Source organism: Mesoplodon mirus (assembly GCF_964341445.2).
Source record: "Mesoplodon mirus genome assembly, chromosome: 19".
In the NCBI taxonomy this organism is placed as follows: Eukaryota; Metazoa; Chordata; class Mammalia; order Artiodactyla; family Ziphiidae; genus Mesoplodon; species Mesoplodon mirus.
Window position 1 is genome coordinate 33,535,512 of NC_138995.1, and position 22,353 is coordinate 33,557,864.

General features: G+C 37.3%; 1 protein-coding gene across 8 annotated transcripts in view; it reads right to left on the bottom strand.

Annotated features, from left to right (window-relative positions):
- CYLD (CYLD lysine 63 deubiquitinase) overlaps window positions 1-22,353 on the bottom strand; it is a 68,069-nt gene that overhangs the window by 22,640 nt on the left and 23,076 nt on the right. For all 8 annotated transcript variants that reach the window (XM_082606250.1, XM_082606247.1, XM_082606244.1 and 5 more), the window contains 2 exons: window positions 5,925-6,023; window positions 3,670-3,786 (listed from right to left, as the gene is read on the bottom strand). In XM_082606250.1, coding sequence (XP_082462376.1) covers window positions 3,670-3,786; window positions 5,925-6,023 — 216 coding nt within the window. The remainder of the gene's footprint in view (window positions 1-3,669; window positions 3,787-5,924; window positions 6,024-22,353) is intronic.

A 22,353-nucleotide genomic window follows, 5' to 3' on the forward strand; every position in this document is an offset into this window, starting at 1 on the left:
GAAAAAAATAGAAAAAAAATGGACAAAAGACTTGAAAAGGGAGCTCACAAAAAAAGAAACCTAAATCACCAACAAATCAATGAAAAGGTTCTTGCCCTCACTAGTAAATACATAAAAGAAAGTCAAAATCAACATGAGATAGCATTTCAAAAGGTAAAGGTCTTAGAACATTAACTGCTGGTGAGGATGAGGAGTCAATGATACCCTTACACAAAGCTGATGGGAGTGTGAATTGGTACTAACTATTCCAGGAAACAGTTTGGCATTATTTAGTAAAGGAAAGATGTGCATATCCCATGTACATCTAGTAATTCCACTCCTAGGTACATACCCTAGGCATGGGTAAGAATGTTAATAGCAGAGCTGTTAATAATAGCAAGAAAATAAAACCAATTCAAATGTCCATCAATGGTCGAATGGATAGTTACATTGTGGTATATTTAAATACCATATTTCACAGAAATGAAATGGAATGGAATGCAATGCTATACAGCAACGAAAACAAATAAATCATCATCACATACTACAACTTGGATGAATCTAGAAACATAATGTTGAGGGAGGAAATTACACAATATACATACAGTCTGATTCCTTGTATATAAAGCTCAAAACCACGCAGAACTAACAGTATGCTGTTTAGATGGACAAACTCATAAAGCGATAATGAAAACCAAGAGAGTGATAAACACTAAATTAAAGATGATGGTAGCTCAGAGGAGAGTGAAAAGAACAACACTAGGAAGAAGCGCTGAGGGGATTTCAAAGGGAATGAAAATGTTCTTTGCCTTAAAGTGAGTAGCGACTCCATGGGTGTTCACTGTACTTTATACCTTATCCATTTAAGATTCTTTACTGATGATATTTAATCTAAAAACTTTTTAAGTTATCATTTTCTTTCCCAAACCCTCAACCCCCCAAGCCCAACACTCAATTCCATAGAGCAAGATCTGTTGTTTCTACCTCCAAAATATACCTCAAATTTGTCCACCCCTCTTACCCTCTACCATCATCTCCCCAGTCAAAGCCACCATCATCTTTCACCCTGCAACCAGTCTCTTACCTGGACTCTCTATCCCTCTTCTCGCCCCTCTCCAATCTAATTACCATACCACAACTAGTGAGATCTTTTTAAAATTTAAAGATCTTACGGGATCTTGTATCATTCCCTTGTTTAAAACCGTCAATGGCTTTCCAGTACCTTACAATAAATACTAAATTTCTTACCAACACTTACTAGGTCCTACATGATCTGACTCCTACCTACCCCTCCAAACTCATTTCATACACCTCTTTTCCTTGCTTACTCTGCTGCAGCCACTCTGGCCTACTTCCTGTTCCCCAAATATAATTTCTCACCTCAGGACCTCTGCCTTTACTATTTCCTCTGCCTAGAATGCTCTTCTCAAGCTCTTTTTCTGGCAGTTTCATTCACATCATCCAGATCTCAACATAAATATCATTTCCTCAAAGACTCTTTTCCAAACCACCTCTGGAGCCAGCCTCTCACCAGCTGCTATCACCTTGTTCATTTCCTTCATTGCACATGTCACAGTTACCTTGTCTGTCTATACGTTTATTGTCTATCATACCAACTAGAATATAAGCTCCCTACAACGAGGAACTTTGTTAGTCTTTTCCATGGTCGGATCCACAACACTTGGTATAGCCACTAACACAAGAAAATACTCAATATTTGTAATAAAAAAAATTGAATAAATGAATCAAATGTTATAAAGAATAGCCTTTAAAATGTGTAAGTAAAACAACTACAGATATGATGTTCTTTTACAAGTAAATTGCTTCTATTTTCTAATTTAAGGATGCAGGCCTATTCCATATAAATTTCATTACTTCATATGTCTTTTTGAACCAGACAGCAAAAAACAAAGGAAAGGATCTGAACTAAGGCAGTGGTTTCAGAAATGAAGAGAGGGGAAGGATTCCAGTGATATTAAAGAGGAGGAAATCCCCAGGACTTAGTGACATCTGGATGTGACTAATGAGAAAGAGAGAGGAGGTCCAGGATGAAGCAGAAACTTACATTTTAGGCAACTGGGCTCATGTCTCCATCTCCTCGCTCCGTAAAAACATAACTCACAAGGCCATCAGCGACTGCCACTGGCTAAATCCAACGGGTTTTTGTGTGGTCTTTATCTTATTTGCCCTCTCAGAAGCATAGACACTGGTGTCTATCAGCTCCTTGGCTTCTTGGCCCAATAACCTCTTGTTTTGCCCACACCCTCTGGTTACCTTTTCTCTGTCTCCTTTGAAGACTTCTCCTCCTCCCAGCCATTATGCTCCCCAAGGCTCAGACTTAAGCCACACCCTCCATCCCTACTTTCTCCATAGGTGATACTATTCACAGGATTTTAATCACCACATACGTGAAGGCAACCTACAAATTTATTTCTCCAGCTCTTAACATCTCTTTTAAGTTCCGGATCTGCATATGCAACTGCCTGCTCGACAAATCAACTCTGGGAAGTTTAAAAGGCTCCTCAAACTCAACATATTCAAAGCAAATCCATCACTTTCCTCCACAATCACCTAATCCATCACCTTCCTCCATCATCACCTAAGTATGCAGGCCAGAAAACTAGGAGTCATCACTCACGTCTCTTTCTTCCTTACCTCTCACTTTCAATCTATCTGTGAATCTTGTCAATTCACTTCTGATATCTCATAGCCATCCACCTCTCCCCATCCCTTCCCCAACAAGTCTAGCCCCAGCAACTATAATCTACGGCTGAGCCTATCAGCAGCCTTCAACGGTGTCCTTGCATTCACACAGCCCCTGCTTCAGTCCACTGTCCACCCTGCAGCCACAATCATCTTTTCAAAAGGCAAACCCTGCAAACCCCTTGCTGAAAATCCTTCAGTGGCCAGCCATTTCCTTTTAATAGGATACACCAGGCTCCACATGCCCTGGCCTTGTTTGCCGCTCCATTCTCATCTCATAAAATGTTCTATCTCTCTGTTCTGGCTACTCTGGCTCTCCTTAGTCCTTGGCAAACACCAGCTCCATTTTACCACAAGGCCTTTACATATGCTGTTCTTTCTGCCTAAAACGTTCTTTTGCCCCATTTCAATTTGTTATCTATCACTCCCCTGGTAAATCTAAGCTCATGTCACTTCCTCCTAGAAATATCCCTGAGCCCCTCAAGTAAAAGCATCCATTAATATACTCTCACAGCATCATATGCCTTCATTATACTCATCAAGACTGCAATTCTTCATTTGTTTCTGGCACACAGTAAGCATTCAATATATACTTGTTGAACAGATGAACAAAAGAAAAAAGAATAAACCAGAAGAAAGTGATGTCCCAGAACCAAGGGAAGGTAGAGTTTTTTTAAAGTGGTATCAAAAAAAAGGATATCAAGATAGTAAAGTCTTTAAATGATTCAATTGATTCTAGAGATCTTCTACCTTAAACAGATCAATGAAGTGCAGAGAACAAGCTGCTAATACATTTTCTAAATATTACATTAACCTTAACAGCAGTGCAGTTCAAATTGTCTATAATATTTTAATTCAGCAATATTAATAAAGAATGGTCTACTCATTCTGTTTCCAAAAACTATCTATATTGGTGAAAAAGCCATTTTTTCTCTAGTGAGTTAAAAGGAGAGAATCATTATAAAGAACACTAAAATTATAGATTACCTTCATCAATATACCATGAATTTTTTGATTTGGATTGTGGTTGTGAGTCAACAGAAGACCCATTTAAGGTATAAAATAATTCAGATCTGTTTCTATTTCCAGGGTCTGAGGTAGATCCTATGGAGCAAGAAAAGTTCCTTTTAAAAATAAAGTCAATATGAAGTGAAAGTTTTTCCGTAAGAGAAAATAATATGTATATGGTGTCAACAATTATTTACACAACCAACAGATGTATACAAACACAATATATTTTATTAGTGCCTTCAGCTTTTAAAATTTTTTTTTTTTAATTTTTTTTTTTTTTTTTTAGGTGTTGGGGGTAGGAGTTTATTAATTAATTAATTTATTTTTGGCTGTGCCGGGTCTTCGTTTCTGTGCGAGGGCTTTCTCTAGCTGTGGCAAGCGGGGGCCACTCTTCATCGCCGTGCGCGGGCCTCTCACCGTCGCGGCCTCTCCCGCCGCGGAGCACAGGTCCAGGCGCGCAGGCTCAGCAGCCGTGGCCCACGGGCCCAGTTGCTCCGCGGCATGTGGGATCCTCCCAGACCAGGGCCCGAACCCGTGTCCCCTGCATTAGCAGGCAGACTCCCAACCACTGCGCCACCAGGGAAGCCCAGCTTTTAAAACTTTGGTAACCATTTTTGCAGTGTCAAAAAGAGTCTTCAGGGCTTCCCTGGTGGCGCAGTGGTTGAGAGTCCGCCTGCCGATGCAGGGGACATGGGTTCTTGCCCTGGTCCGGGAAGATCCCACGTGCTGCGGAGCGGCTGGGCCCGTGAGCCATGGCCGCTGGGCCTGCGCGTCCGGAGCCTGTGCTCCGCAACGGGAGAGGCCACGACAGTGAGAGGCCCGCGTACCGCAAAAAAAAAAAAAAAAAAAGATTCTTCAGCCCAAGAAACAATGTAAAAGGAGAACAGGAGTTAAGTTAAAAGAAAAGCCTGTTTTTTTGTTTTTTTTTTTTAAACAAACTGCTTTAAAAAATCATTTCATGTACTATGGCTTATTTCCAAATGTCAAAATCACCATTCCCCAGTTTCATTTAACAAACCTCTTGGTTCACAAACTTAACATATTATTTTAAAACGGTTGCCCTCAAAAAAAGGCAGTCTTCAAATGTATATAAATAGATGTATAAATTAAGTTTAAAAGATTTAAGGTTTAAACATTTTTGAATTGTTAGTCAACAAATCCCTTGCTGAATTTCTTCATGTCTCTGAAAAAGTGAAGCAGTATTATTTCTTATACATTAGATTTATTAAATGTAAGAAAATTTAGTGTAGCTATGCCACAGACACATCAAGACATTCCCCTGCCTCATTACTAAGAGGACATGCTATCGTTGAGAGCAGTGAGGTCTCTAGAACCTACAACAAAATCTGATTTCTTTTTCAATTTAAAGCAGATAACTTTACACTTCGTACCTATAACTAAGATCTGTTACAACATAAGTAGTACACATATCTTAAGAAAATCTTTAGGCTATTCATATTTAAGTGAGAGTAGCAAATTGGTGCTAGCCTATCTAGATCCACAGGTTAACATAAAAAGTACTATCTATCACTTATATATTCTATTTAATTCTACATCTCCCAGGGTCCAATGTCACATAAAATATTTTTTAAAGTACAATTTCCCTTTAAATAAGCTGAAAAAGTTTTCTTCACTAGATAACTGAGGAAAAAAATTCTTTTCTTAACCTACATCTGACTTAAAAATTCTTGCAGCTTTTTAAATTAGCTGTTTAGCTTGTATAACTACCACCCTATACACCTATGAAATATGTGGAAGCTAACCAAAAAACAACTAAAAACTCCACATGTATTTTAAGGGAGTTTCTGGAAGAAAGAAAAAAATTTTTGCTTAGTGGTTTGGAATTTAATTTGTGCCACCTGTGTTAGCAAAATCCACATAATCTATAGTATACTTTATCCTATAAACATTATCCATAAATGATTATTTTGTACAGTGCAACTCTAAACTATATATACAAATGTTACAAGTAGGGAATTCCAAAAACCAGCGTATATGGACCAGAAAAAGACACAGGTCCCCACAAGAAACTTTTCATCATTTAGAAAAGGTTGCGAACTCTTGGCTTAAGCAACACCATCTATAAACATTTTTTAGTAAACTACTAAAAATGTTTGCAAGAAGAAAGTCTACATATACATTAAGGAGTAATACCTTTTAACCTTTTTTCAGTGCTATGGCAAATAAAAAATCAAGTAAATAACGAAGAACTGTATTCTATTAATCCATACCTGTAGCCTTTGGTTTATTATGACTGGATGAACCTTTGTCCCCAACACCTCTTGACATAAAGGCTAGTTTGGGAGGCCTCCTTTCCTGTGTAATGCTATCTGAAACAGTAAACATGTTTTTTAAAGATAAAAGCAAATTCTTATAGAAGAGAAACACCTGAGCAAATAATGACAATAACAACAACAATCCCTTTCCAACAAAAAAACAGAATTTTCAGAGTAGTTTTACAAATTCGTCAAGGCCATAAAAAGTACTGAAAAAGGTCATACCAAAAAAAAATCACTGCTGTATTTCAAAACATAATTTCTACAAGATAACACACCCCAAGTACAATTCAGCTAAGTGCTTTAACTTCTTGAAAATTTAACCACTTTTAATCAATTTTATTTGATATGTTGAAACACCACCAAGAAAACCTTACTCAGTTTTTGCAGGATTTCCCAAATCAGTTATCCCCAGAACACCCCTGTGTGTTATGAAGTGTCCCACTCTCAAATATCTCTAGAAGATGCTGAGATAAACAGACTTCTTTACTGCGTAACCCCAGAACCTTTAATATGCTAATATGCATTGTGAATCTCTCAAAAAGGGATATAATAAGCTTATTTGATAATGTTTTTTGTGCCACTCTACTTAGCATCTCAGATTAATATATTTCATGGGACACAGATTGGAAAAAGTCTGGTTAGGTATATGTATCAGTTTTTTAAAATATATATATATAGGGCTTCCCTGGTGGCGCAGTGGTTGAGAGTCCGCCTGCCGATGCAGGGGACACGGGTTCGTGCCCCGGTCCGGTAAGATCCCACATGCCGCGGAGCGGCTGGGCCCGTGAGCCATGGCCGCTGAGCCTGCGCGTCCGGAGCCTGTGCTCAGCAACGGGAGAGGCCACAGCAGTGAGAGGCCCGCGTACCGCAAAAAAAAAAAAAGATATATATATATATATATATATATATATTTATATATGTTAAGAATAACACAAACACATATACATATAAGAGAAAAAACACAGAGAAATACACAAATGAATAATGCAGAAAGCCAGAGATAAATAGCAACAATATTTCTGAAAAAAACACTTTAAACTTTTTTGAAAAATTGGTGCAATAATTTTGTTTTTGATACAAAGACTACCTTAAACCTTAAAGGCCAGTGATTTTCATAAGATATTCACAAAAACTGATCAAACAAATGTAGAAAAGTCAGTCTGGAAAGTTTTCCCCTGGAAAGTTCAACATAGCCGTGGAGTCCAACGTGACACTTAAGAGTCCTACCTGATAAAGCTATGTATCAGCAAAAACAATATCACCCACAGTGGATTTTTGAGAACAGAAAGAGAAAAAGAGGGAAAGTTTTACATTTTAAACACAAGGGCTATTTTTTTTTTAAGAAAAAGGAAATAATACTGAATTAATTATATATAAATGATGCTTGGTAACTTTTTTCCACAGTTGGAGGGGGAGAAGAATGCACTATTAAACTATATCTTAGCTGTCTCATAATGTGATCAAATGGAATATTATTTTAGTTCAAAAATTATACTGAATAACCATGTGTTTAACCAAGTGATGTAGTAAATGAAAGGCTATTTACCAATATTTTTATGATGTTACCATTCCAATATCTCTAAATACCACATGTGACAGCTACTGTGAAAGGTAAAACTTCTTAGTCACTGGCAAAAGTTTCCAAATTACAGTATATAAATTGACTAAAGAAAACTAACTCCCACTATTAACTGTAATTAATTGCATGTAAGTCCATTTTGAAAAGATATTCACATGTATACCATAATCTATATACATTATACAGTTAGTGGTGATTATAATAAAGGCAGACAATGGTCTTAACTAAGGCCGCCTGGCAGTGCCAAAAGGCCAATGGATGAGCCGGTGGTGACAACTCTGCTGGTGATGCTAGGGGAGAGCTCCAAGGATTAGGAATATGCAGGGCACTGGAGTTGGAAATGGTGGTTATCTCCTGCCAAAGACTTTTTCATGGGGGAGGTAGGGGCTCAAATATCAACTTTGAGGAATAGGACAGTCCTGCAGAATTCTATGCAGATAAAGGGTCACATGCCATATCTAACTTGCCCTCCAGCAGTTACATACCAACTAATTCTTCTTTCTTTATCACAACTATATTCATGATCCAAAGTCAAAGCCTTCCATCTTAAATGAATTTTAAGAGATTACCATCTCAGGAAAAGGCAAGCATGAGAAAGTAAACAAAGTAAGGAATAAATCTGGCAGGCAATTTTGTGAGATTAAAACAATCCTGATTAAAAGATATTAAAAGAGATAGCAAGACATGTCCGCCAAATGGCATGTATAAAATGTTCATAGCAGCCTTATTTGTAATAACCAAAAGCTGGAACAATGCATTCTACAGGAGAATGGATAAACAAACTGCGATCTGTTCATGCAATGGAATATTACATAGCAATAAAAAAAGAATAAACAACTGATATACACAACATGGACACTGTGTTGAGAAAAGAAATGAAGCCAAAAGTACCCATTATATATACACAGCAGGAATGCATTCAAAATGATAAAATTAGAAGCCTGCCCATCACTCGTATTGATTTAATCAGAAAAAGAAAAATCCTTGGGAGAAACTTGGGTTAGAAATTGTAACAATAAACCAGTGAACAATAACAAACCACAAGAAATGTCTGTGAATTTGAATGACCCACTAAACTGAGAAAATTGCTTAACTGATGTACGGCTTAACATCATCAGCCACAAGAGCATAATTCAAACCCAAATGAGAATTTAATATCCATGGAGAAATCTACTGAAGAAAATGTAAGTTTACTTGGGTAGAATGAAGAATTATAAAACCCAATACCAAACATACTATACACAACAACAAAGCAAAAATCTCCTTACAGTGAGACTACTGATCAAAGTAAATATTTTCCTTATATTTTAGACAATTTTATATGAAAAATTGTTCAAGAAATCCTGAAAAGTCCATAGAGATAACATGAGGGTTGCATACTGTGATCTAGTGCTTCAAAATAACCTTTTGGGCTCTAACTGTCTCATATGAGAGGAGTCCTGCCTATACAGACAACATTCAGGGTGATTCAGACTGACAATCTCTACAGAAGGCCACTTGGCATTATCTATCAAAATGTAAAGTACACATACCCTTTGACCCAGCAAGTCTACTTCCAGGAAGTTATCTTTTTTTTAAGATCTTATAAATATTTTAATGTAAATATGAGTATAATATATCCCATTTAAATACTCAGAAAAGTATACTGACAGCACACAAGAAAAATCTACAGATGACATGATATTGAGAGAGACAAAACACGAAAAGACAGAATTAGTATCCAAAATGATCTGAAAATGGAAGACTGGATAGCTCTAACGACATGAAGTTAAACAGGGACAAATGTAAAGTCCTGCCATATGTCCCCCAAATCAACCATACAAATATAGATCAGAAGCAGAAGTACATGTGAACAAAATTGGGGATTTAAGTCAAGCGTAAGTTCAGGAATCATTAATTCATTAGTTTATAAGTGCATTCATTTAGTCAAGAAATACCACCAACTCCATGCAAGGAAGGCATTACCGTGTCTCTGGTAATATAATTCAAACTGTGACAGGGCTGTCCCAAAATCTTTTCTGCTAAAGTCCTGTTCTATTGCAATAATTAGTCTACATACAGACTATGGTATTTTGTTCCCCTCTAGGTGTCCAAGTGTGAAGGTGTCTTTAACAAACCAGGTCTTATTCAGAATATCTGGAAGGCATGCCATATGAGACATGGCTAAAATGACTCAAACTATTTAGGCTGGAGAACAGAAGATGTAGGTGTCAAGGACACTCATCTTTGAATATCTGAGGTTTGCTACAAGGAAGAGGGGCTGGATTTGTCCTAACTTCATCCCCAGTTAGAACTAGAATCAATGAGGGAAGTTACAGGAAGGTAGAGGTAAGCACGTATCATACAAGGAGAGACTTTTTCACAATTAGATTTGTCTAAAATGAAATACTCTAATTTTCTTCAGGACAAAGTGGCTCTTCTATCAAATGAACAGATAAGTAATCTTTTAGCTTTACTGGATACATGCAAACTGAAACATACATATGACATTACTCACTGAAGCACTGTTTATAATAGTAAAAGATTGAAAACAGCCTTAATGCCCATCAGTAGGGGACTGCTTTCAAAAAATTGATACATTTATAAAATGAAATACAATGCAATAATTTAAGCAAAAGATTAAGTATGCAATTTATGTACTAATATAAAATGATCCCTATGATAGATCTACTGTTAGCTTTTTTTAAAAAGGTGCAACTTACTCTTCTGGGAAGATAAGTTGGTGTACTTTTTCCTATTCCTCCTGATAAGTACAGCTAAAAACTCTGGATGTAACATATAAAACAAAACAGAGAAGCCTCTGAAAGGCAAAGAGGAGAAGGCAGATCAGCTAGGGAGCACGGGACCTAAGGAGTGACACGAGATTTCCCTGGGTTTTCTTATTGCCTCATATATCCCAGGCTTAGAGCTGAAGAAGGCAGCAACCTGGAAATGCCAATGGGGAGAGACAAAAGAAACTCCCAACAAAGGTATCCTCTCATTAGTCGAAGAATGAGAAAAGACAAACCCTAGTTAAACAGAAACTTTTAGACAATAATCCCTCTATTACAACCAAACACAGTGGCCACACCCACTCCAACAAAGGCCAAGCGGGGAATCTGGACTTCTGCCTCCACCTGACAATAATGAGGTGACACACACCCCTTGAAGCGGCAAAAACAAAGTTTAAATATGATCTAGAATCTCAGAATATAATACCCAACTGTCCAAGCTTCAAATAAAAATCACTCATTATACCAAGAACCAGGAAGATGCCAAAAAGAATTTAAAAAGACAGTCAATAAATGCCAACACTGAGATGACAGAGATGTTAGAATCATCTGACAAAGATCTGTAAAGCAATCATGGTAAAAATGCTTCAATAAGCAATTACAAACACACTTAGGAAAAAATGAAAAATAGAAAACTTTTTACATAAAAGATAAAGAGAAAGGAATATTAGCATACCACTAAACAAAGTCATCAAACCACAAAGGAAGAGAGCAAGAGAAGGGAACAGAGAAGAAATATAAAAACAGCCAGAAACACTGGACTCCATAAAAATCAAAATCTTTTGCTTTGTGAAAGATTCTGTTAAGAGGATGAAGAGATAAGCTACAGACTGGGGAAAAAATATTTGCAAAGGACTAGTGTCTAGGATATATAAAGAATTCTCAAAATTCAACAGTAAAAAAGCAAATAATCCAATGAAAACATGGGCAAAAGAGATGAAAACAAAATTCACTAAAGAAGATACATAAATGGCAATCAGTACATGAAAATAGATATTCAACATCATGAGCTATCAGGGAAATTCAATTAAAACCATAGTGAGGGGCTTCCCTGGTGGCGCAGTGGTTGAGAGTCCGCCTGCCGATGCAGGGGACACGGGTTCGTGCCCTGGTCCGGGAAGATCCCACATGCCACGGAGTGGCTGGGCCCGTGAGCCATGGCCGCTGAGCCTGTGCGTCCGGAGCCTGTGCTCCACAACGGGAGAGGCCACAACAGTGAGAGGCCCGCATACCGCAAAAAAAAAAAAAAAAAAAAAAAAACATAGTGAGATATGACTACACACATCTCAGAATGGCTCAAATAAAAAATAGTGACAATACCAAATGGTGGTGAGGATGTGGAAAAACTGGATCACTCATAGATTGTTGATGGTAATGTAAAATGGTACAGCCACTCTGGAAAAGTGTGGCAGTTTCTTAAAAAGCATGCAAATACCACATGACCAGAAGTGGCACACCTGGATATTTATACCAGAGAAATGAAGACTTATGTTCACTTGTGTTCACTCTACACAAATGTTTATAAGCATTAGTTATAACAGCTAAAAACTGGAAACAAATCAGATGTCCTTCAATGGGTAAACTGTTAAACAAATAGTGGTACAGCCATAACATGGACTATAACTCAGCAATAAAAAGGAATAAACCAGTGATACAACATGGATGAATCTCTAGAGAATTATGCTGAGTGAAAAAAGCTGACCTCAAAAGGATTCTTGAAATGACAGAACTGTAGAAATGAAGAACAAATTAGTGGATGCCAGGGTTAAGCGGACAAGACGGGCAGTGTGACAATAAAAAGGCAACATGAAGTATCCTTGTGGTAATGGGAATGTTCTGTATATTGACCATATCAATGTCAACACCCTGGTTGTGATCTTACACTGTAGTTGTATAAGATGTTCCTTTGGGGGAAACTGTGTAAGAGGTACACAAGATCTCTCTGTATTATTTCTTACAACTGCATGCAAATATATAATAATCTCAAATATTTTTAAATCATATATCTGACAAAGGGCTTATATTCAGATTTATAAGAATTCTCAAAACCCAATAATAAAAATAAATTAATAAGAAATTGGCCAAAGATTTGCACAGATACTCCACCAAGGAAGATATACAGATGACAAATAAGCACATAAAAAGATGTTCAACATCATTGGCCATCACGAAAATGAAAATTAAAGCTACAACTAGATGCCACTATATAGCTATTAGAATAGATAAAATTTATAAGACTGACCATACCAAGCGCTGGCAAGGACATGCAAAAACTGGGATTCTCACACATTGCTGCTGGGAATGTAAAATAGTATAACCACTTTGGAAAGACCGTTTGGCAGGTTGCTGTTGTTTTGTTTTTGTTTTGTTTTTAAAGTTCAACAATCGCCTACAATAGTACCAGCCATTCCACATCTGGGTATTTACCCAAGAGAAGTGAATACCTATGTCCATACGAAGACTTATACATGAATTTTCATAGCAGCATTATTCATAATAGCCACAAACTAAATAGAAACAAGCCAAATATCCACCAACAAGTGAATGAAAAAACAAACTGGTATATCCTTATGCTTATAGGGAAAACACACTGTCTTTCCCTTTGTTCTCATGCTCACAACAATTGTGACACTTCTGGCCACCAAATGTGTGAGGAGTTTTCCCACACTAAGCTGTGACACCAGCTGGGTGCCCTACAATTCAATTTGGTTCTGATGCTATCTACCTGGGGTTAGAGGCAAATCCCACAAGTTAAGGGCTCAGTCCCAAAAGACCGTAAGCTTTGCGGTAACCTGCAAGCTCTCAAAACCCCATACTTTGGGAATGTTTATGGAGACTTCATCAGATAGGCATGCTTGATTATTAACTCAATTTCCAGCTCCTCTCCCCTCGCCAGGGGATGGGGATGTGGCTGAAGTTCTAATCATGTCTTGGTCTCTGTAGTGACCAGCCCTCCATCCAGGAGCCCACTAAGAATCACCGCATAAAAACAAAAAACACTTCTATCACCCAGAAAATTCCAAAGGATTTTAGGAGCTCTGTGTCAGGAACCTGGGTCAAAGACCAAACATTAGCAAGACTCAGGGGCAGAGACATATATATATTATACATTTATATATATTATATATACATTATACACACATATAATATATATAATGCATATATATAATATATATTATACATATATAATATATATTATTCATATATAATATATATATATTATTTCTCACTATAGAATGGAATTCTTCTCAGCAACAAAAGGGGCACATGGATGAGTCAACAAATAATTACGTTGAATGAAATAAGTCAGACCAAAAAAAAAAGAATACATCCTGAGTTACTCCATTTATATAAAATTCTTGAAAAATGTGAACAAATGTATACTGACAGAAAAAAGATCAATGGTTGCCTAGATTTTGGAGGATGGGACACGCAGAGTGGAAGGAAGCAAACACAAGGGGCATACCTTGGGGTGATGGACATGCTCACTAGCTTGACTGCGGTAAAGGTCTCACTGGTCTACACATTCGTTAAAACATAACAAACCATAAACTTAAAATATGTGCAGTTTACTGTATGTCAGTTAAAACTCACTAAAATTGTTAAGATTATAAAAAGAAGGTACAAAAAAGTGTATAAAATATGTAAACACTGAACAAAGAAACGAATTAATCAAGAAGGATACAGAAGATAATTAGGTAGTTGGGGGGCAATGCTAGGAGGAAAAGGTCTCATACACCCTTTGAAAATTCTGTGCGAACATGAATGTACTATATAATCTGAAAAATAAAATTAGTATTACATTCCTAACCCCCAAAACTAAAAAAGACAACACAGATTGGACTAAAAAAAGCAGAAATTTAGGGGAGGCACTAATTGACATGCTTCATCACAACAGATTTAAGAACCTGAATATAATGTCAAATTAGATATGTTAGAAGTTTTTAACATTTAAAACAGTAACAAACAGGACTTCCCTGGTGGCGCAGTGGTTAAGAATCTGCCCGCCAATGCAGGGGACACGGGTTCCATCCCTGGTCCAGGAAGATCCCACATGCCACGAAGCAACTATGCCAGTGTGCCACAACTCCTGAGCCTGCACTCTAGAGCCCATAAGCCACAACTACTGAAAGCTGGAACACCCTAGAGCCCGTGCACCACAACTACTGAGCCCACACGCCACAACTACTGAAGCCCGCACTCTCTAGGGCCCGTGTGCTGCAACTACTGAAGCCCACATGCCTGGAGTCCACGCTCCACCACAAGAGAAGTCACCGCAATGAGAAGTCCACGCACCGCAATGAACAGTAGCCCCAGCTCGCCACAACTAGAGAAAGGCCGTGCACAGCAACGAAGACCCAACGCAGCCAAAAACAAATAAATTAATTGAAAAATTAAAAAAAATAAAACAGTAATGAAGAAAGGAAAAACTCTTAACAGGTTGAAGACTCCTGCATTTTTAGTCAATGGTATTCTTCAGAAGCCTACTGTAACAAGCAATTGAATAGGATGAATTCTTTCCTAATCTCATCAACTGTTCAACTGCTTCCAAAAAATTTTTTTTAATTCTGTAAATAATTTTGTCCTACAAGTGAAGGTAATAGGGCAAGAAAGAAACTAAGAAACTAAATGAGATTATGACTATTTTCTTCTTTCTCAAGAAATGGGTGTTAATGATGACATGAAATATAGATGAAGACCTATTTAAATAAATGAAATTAATTTTCATTTAGACAACTTTGCTTTTTAAAGTCTATTTGCAGGCTTTATTTTGTTGGCAAAAAAGTATAATTGGTGTATTATGTAATAAAAGCTGGTATCATTCCTAATTATCTTCTATTCATGGTTTATGAAAATCAAGGTTTAAAAGAAAAAAAAAAGCATTCTTTGCCTTGCCTGTCACACTGCTCTGAGAGCCAGTAACAATGACAATGATAGCCACTGATCTATAAGATCAAAGTTTGCCTGACAAGTGATTCCTAAGAGATTCATGTAACTAATTTTGATTATTTTAATCCTACATCACTATTTAAATAAAATGTAATTGTAAGTGTTTTTGAAGATAAATGCTACTAAAGATGAATTCTTTGTGAGGTTATATATAATTCCATCACATGAAAAATAGAAATGGTAGCTTTTTCTTTTCTTTTCTTCTTAAGTGCTACTGTAGAAACCAAGATCATTTACATTTCAAACCAAATCGAGATATGGAAAAAGTATACAGAAAGAAACACAGCTCTGGAGTTTTAAAAAAAGGGGGTGGGGCATTTCAAATCTTTATTCTATGGCAAACTGAGAAAAACACAATCAATTATACATAAGCCAACCTCATATTTCAGGTATCTTTTTCTTTCTTAAATTATAATACTGAACTAATGATTTCCCCAGCCTCCCAACTTACTTGATATAATGAATTATATTTAGTTGTAAAATGGAAAATTTAAAGAAATTCAATTAAGGTAGGTAAAAAGGATGGTTATACTAATAAGGTTTTGAGCTTTCAAAAGTACCCTTTGGACATTAAAAAAAAAAAAAAGGTAAGAAAAAGAAATACCCACAGAGATATTTGATTTGGTAAGACAAGTTAAATTACATTTATCCATGTGGTTCTGGTGAGACGATATTAGCATAGAGTTGATTATCCCTGTAAGAATAAATAATGAAAGAAAATTGATTTTACAAGGGATTCCCCTTAGCTATCTAGCAAGTTAACATTATAAAATTAGCATAACTCACAGAATTTGCTTATTAGGACAGGGCTTCTCAACCTCGGCAAGGCTAACATTTCGGACCAGATCTTTTTTTGTGGAGGGCTGCTTGCTGCATTGGAGGATGTCTAGCAGCATCTCTGTCTCTATCCCCTAGATTCAAGCAGTACTCCTACCCCAGATGCGATGATCAAAAATGTTTCCATACATTGCAAAATGTCTTCTGGGGGCAAAATCACCACAGGTGGAGAACTACTGGCTTACAACTAAAATGACCTTCTTATGAAGGTTTTGTACTAATGCTAAAAGTAAAAGTAAAACAAAACAAAAAACTTTAAAAATTGCTTAACATACCAAAAAACAACAACAAAAAAGACCAGTAAACTGTGACAGACTCAAAAGAAAAAACTGCAATGGATACCAATGCATGGATGATTCTGATGTTGTAATTGGCAGAAAAGAATTGTAAAGAGGTTATTATAACTATGCTTAATGAAGTAAAGAAAAGTATGCTTACAGTGAAGGAGAAGATAGGATCTCATCAGAGAAATAAAAACTAGAGAAACAAAAAAAGGAACTGGATGGAAAGTCTTAAAATACTTTTAAAAACTTAAAAATACAATATCTCAAAAAATAATGTATTGGATGTGTTAAAAGCACAATGCAGATAAAAGAGGGGGAAGTGAATAAAATTGAAGGTAGAACAATAGAATTATCTAAAGAACAGAGGGACTAAAATTTGAAAAAAAATTAACAGAACCTTAAGGATAAGGGACAATATGAAAAATTTTGACATATATCAAATTGAAGGTATAGGAAGAGAGAACACTGAAAGGAACAGAAAAAACATTTGAAGGAAAAATGGCTAGACATTTCCTACTTTGTTAAAAAATATAAATTTACAAATCCAAGAAGTTTAGCAAATGCTAACCAGGATAAAGATGAAGAAAATCATGCTAGGCACATCATAGTTAAATGCTGTAAGCCAAATATAAAGTCTTCAAAGCACCCAGAGAAAAACAACATATTACATTACATACAGGGTCACAATGATTCAAGCTACTGATGACTTTTCATCAGAAACTATGAAAGCCAGAAAATCATAAAAAACCAACTTTAAAGCAGAGTTCTATATATACCCAAAATATCCTTCAAATATGAAGGCAAGATAAAGACATTCTCAAAGAAAATTAAGAGAAATTCATTTCTAGAAGACTTCACTTCAACAAACACCACAAGAAGTTCTTCAGGATGAAGGAAAATGATAAATAGATGCACAGATCTTTTAATTATTTAAAATATAAACAATTATTTCAACAAAAAAATAACATTTTCTTGTGCATTTTTAAAGTACATAGATGTAATGTACATGACAATTAATAGCATAAATAATGAGGAAGAAGTAACTAGATTTACATGGTTACAAGGTTTCTACACCTTATACTGATGTATATAATTGGCACAATATTAACCCAAACTAAACTAAAACATTAAGGATATATACTATAATCCCTGGAGAAACCACTAAAAGCAATATTACAATGAAATATAGCTTAAAAACCAATAGATTAATTAACATATAATTCTTAAAAATTTTCAAATAATCTACCAAAAAGGTAGAAAATGACTATAAGAAGAATGAAAAACAGAGGGACAAATAGAAAACATAAAAAACAAAAATTACTTTAAGTGTTAATAGATTAAACACAACAACAAAAAGACAGAGATCATCAGAATGGATTTTTTTTTAAATGACATGCTGTCTAAAAGAAAACAAGTGGGATAGAGTGGGAAAATGGAGTAAAGAAGGTGGGGCGGGGGGAAACATCTCAATCCAAAAAAACACATTGGGGATAGGGCAGATAAAGTAGACAAATAGAAAACACACAAGATGGTAGAAATAAATCCAACTGTCAGCAATGATAACTATTAATAGATTAAAATCTTCAGTTAAAATATAAAAATTGTCAAACTATATTAAGAAACCAACTATATGCGATTATAAGAGACATAACTAAAAATAAATGATGAAAAAGAGACATACCTGGAAAATACTAACCAAAAGAAAACCTATCTATATCATACAAAACAGAATTTAAGGCAAAAAAAAAAAGAAAAAAATTACTGGAGATGGCGGCAGTCACCACATAATGAGAAATCACTTAGAAGATACAACAATTCTCAATTCTAGGTACCTAAAATTTCTAAACTTGTACGTAGCAAATAATAATTTCAAAATTAAAGGAAACACTTATAGATTAAGATGAAATTAACAAATCCATCATCATATGAGGATGTTTTAATACACCTGTTCAGTAACTGTTAGATCTCACAATTAAAAACTCAGTAATGATACATAAAATTTGAATAGCATAATAAATTAGCTTGACCTAAGGGACACATAAAATATGCATGAACTACATGCAACTGTAATTGAAAACACATTCTTTTCAAGTACACACAGAACATCTCTGAAAACTGATCATGTACTAGGCCATAAAGCCAGCCTCAACAAATGTCAAAGGATTAGTATCATATTCTCTCACCATATCAATCAAATTGAAAATTAATAACGATAAAAACAGATATCTGAAAATTTTTTAAGTACATTTTAAAATAGTTGATGAATTACATTAAAAAATCATGAAGGAAATTACAGAACACTTCAAATTTCATGGTAACAAGATAACTATATATCAAAGTTTATGGAATGTAGGTATTTGGGTACACAGAGAGAATCTATAGCCTTAGATGCTGTACACTAGAAAAAAAGACTAAAAATTAACAAGCTAAGCATTCAAACTAAACAGTTTAGAAAAAAATAGAATAAATCCACAAAAAGTCAAAGAAAAAATAATTTTTAAAATTACTGAAACAGAAAATCAATATATCTAGAAAGGATTAAGAAATCCAAAAGATGGTTTTTTGAATAAATGAAAGTGAGAATCCTCTGGCAAGATTGTTTTTCTCTGTCTGCCTTATTTCACTTAGCATAATGCCCTCATAGTCCAACCACATTGTCATAAATGGCAGGATTTCCTTCTTTCTCATGGCCAGATAATATTCCACAACATCTTCTTTATCCATTTATCCGTTGATGGACATTTTGGTTGTTTCCATATCTTGGCTACTGTAAATAATGTTGTAATGCATATGGGAGTGCAGACATCTTTCTGAGATCCTGTTTTCATTTCCTTTGGATATACATCCGGAAGTGGGCTTGTTGGATTGTAGGGTAATTCTATTTTTAATTTTTTGAAGAAAAAGGCAGATATTATTGACTTCCGGGTAAGATGGCGGAAGAGTAAGACGCGGAGATCACCTTCCTCCCCACGGATACACCAGAAATACAGCTACACGTGGAACAACTCCTACAGAACACCTACTGAACGCTGGCAGAAGACCCCAGACCTCCCAAAAGGCAAGAAACCCCCCACATACCTGGGTAGGGCAAAGCGGAGAGATCCCCACACAGAGGATCAGTGCCGAGCGGCACTCACCAGCCCGAGAGGCTTGTCTGCTCGCCCGCCGGGGCACGCAGCGCTGGAAGCTGAGGCTCGGGCTTCGGTCAGAGCGCAGGGAGAGGACTGGGGCTGGCGGCGAGAACTCAGCCTGAAGGGGGCTAATGTGCCACAGCTAGCCGGGAGGGAGTCCGGGAAAACTCTGGAGCTGCCGAAGAGGCAAGAGACTTTTTCTTCCCTCTTGGTTTCCTGGTGCGCGAGGAGAGGGGATTAAGAGCGCTGCTTAAAGGGGCTCCACAGATGGGCGCGAGTCGCGACTGAAAGCGCGGGGCCCAGAGACGGGCGTGGGACGCTGGGGCTGCTGCTGCCGCCGCCAAGAAGCCTGTGTGCGAGCGCAGTTCACTGCCCACACCGCCCTTCCGGGAGCCTGTGCAGCCCGCCACTGCCGGGGTCCCGGGATCCAGGGGCGGCTTCCCTGGGAGAACGCACGGCGCGCCTCGGGCTGGTGCAACGTCACGCCGACTTTTGCCGCTGCAGGCTCGCCCCGCACTCCTTGCCCCTCCCTCCCGCCCAGCCTGAGTGAGCCAGAGTCCCCGAAGCGGCTGCTCCTTTAACCCTGTCCTGCCTGAGCGAAGAACAGACGCCCTCCGGCGACCTACACGCAGAGGCGGGGCCAAATCCAAAGCTGAGACCCAGGAGCTGTGAGAACAAAGAGAAAGGGAGACCTCTCCCAGCAGCCTCAGAAGCAGCCGATTAAAGCTCCACAATCAACTTGCTGTACCCTGCATCTGTGGAATACATGAATAGACAACACATCATCCCAAATTGAGGAGCCCGGAGTCAGTGCTGTGCCTCTGAGGTGGGAGAGCCAACTTCAGGACACTGGTCCACAAGAGACCTCCCAGCTCCACATAATATCAAACGGCAAAAATCTTCCAGAGATCTCCATCTCAACACCAGCACCCAGCTTCACTCAACGACCAGCAAGCTACAGTGCTGGACACCCTAAGCCAAACAACTAGCAAGACAGGAACACAATGCCACCCATTAGCAGAGAGGTGGCCTAAACTCATAAAAAGTCTGCAGACACCCCAAAACACACCACCAGACGTGGACCTGCCCACCAGAAAGACAAGATCCAGCCTCATCCACCAGAACACAGGCACTAGTCCCCTCCACCAGGAAGCCTACACAACCCACTAAACCAACCTTAGCCACTGGTGACAGACACCAAAAACAACAGGAACTACGAACCTGCAGCCTGCAAAAAGGAGACCCCAAACACAGTAACATAAGCAAAATGAGAAGACAGAAAAACACACAGCAGGAGAAGGAGCAAGATAAAAACCCACCAGATCTAACAAATGAAGAGGTAATAGGCAGTCTACCTGAAAAAGAATTCAGAATAATGATGGTAAAGATGATCCAAGATTCTATTTCCCAGATCCAAAATCGTGGAAATAGAATAGACAAAATGCAAGAAACAGTTAACAAGGACCTAGAAGAACTAAAGATGAATCAAGCATCGATTAAAAACACAATACATGAAATAAAAAATACTCTAGATGGGATCAATAGCAGAATAACTGAGGCAGAAGAATGGATAAGTGAGGTGGAAGATAAAATAGTGGAAATAACTGCTGCAGAGCAAAATAAAGAAAAAAGAATGAAAAGAACAGAGGACACTCTCAGAGACCTCTGGGACAACATTAAACGCACCAACATTCGAATTATAGGGGTTCCAGAAGAAGAAGAGAAAAAGAAAGGGACTGAGAAAATATTTGAAGAGATTATAGTTGAAAACTTCCCTAATATGGGAAAAGAAATAGTTAATCAAGTCCAGGAGGCACAGAGAGTCCCATACAGAATAAATCCAAGGAGAAATACGCCAAGACACATATTAATCAAACTGTCAAAAATTAAACACAAAGAAATCATATTAAAAGCAGCAAGGCAAAAACAACAAATAACACACAAGGGAATCCCCATCAGGATAACAGCTGATCTCTCAGCAAAAACTCTACAAGCCAGAAGGGAGTGGCAGGACATAATTAAAGTGATGAAGGAGAAAAACCTGCAACCAAGATTACTCTACCCAGCAAGGATCTCATTCAGATTTGATGGAGAAATTAAAACGTTTACAGACAAGCAAAAGCTGAGAGAGTTCAGCACCACCAAACCAGCTTTACAACAAATGCTAAAGGAACTTCTTTAGGCAAGAAACACAACAGAAGGAAAAGACCTACAATAACGAACCCAAAACAATTAAGAAAATGGGAACAGGAACATACATATCAATAATTACCTTAAATGTAAATGGACTAAATGCTCCCACCAAAAGACACAGATTGGCTGAATGGATACAAAAACAAGACCCATATATATGCTGTCTACAAGAGACCCACTTCAGACCTAGAGACACATACAGACTGAAAGTAAGGGGATGGAAAAAGATATTCCATGCAAATGGAAACCAAAAGAAAGCTGGAGTAGCAATTCTCATATCAGACAAAATAGACTTTAAAATAAAGACTACTAGAAGAGACAAAGAAGGACACTACATAATGATCAAGGGATCGATCCAAGAAGAAGATATAACAATTGTAAATATTTATGCACCCAACATAGGAGCACCTCAATACATAAGGCAAATACTAACAGCCATAAAAGGAGAAATCGACAGTAACACACTCATAGTAGGGGACTTTAACACCCCACTTTCACCAATGGACAGATCATCCAAAATGAAAATAAATAAGGAAACACAAGCTTTAAATGATACATTAAACAAGATGGACTTAATTGATATTTATAGGACATTCCATCCAAAAACAACAGAATACACATTTTTCTCAAGTGCTC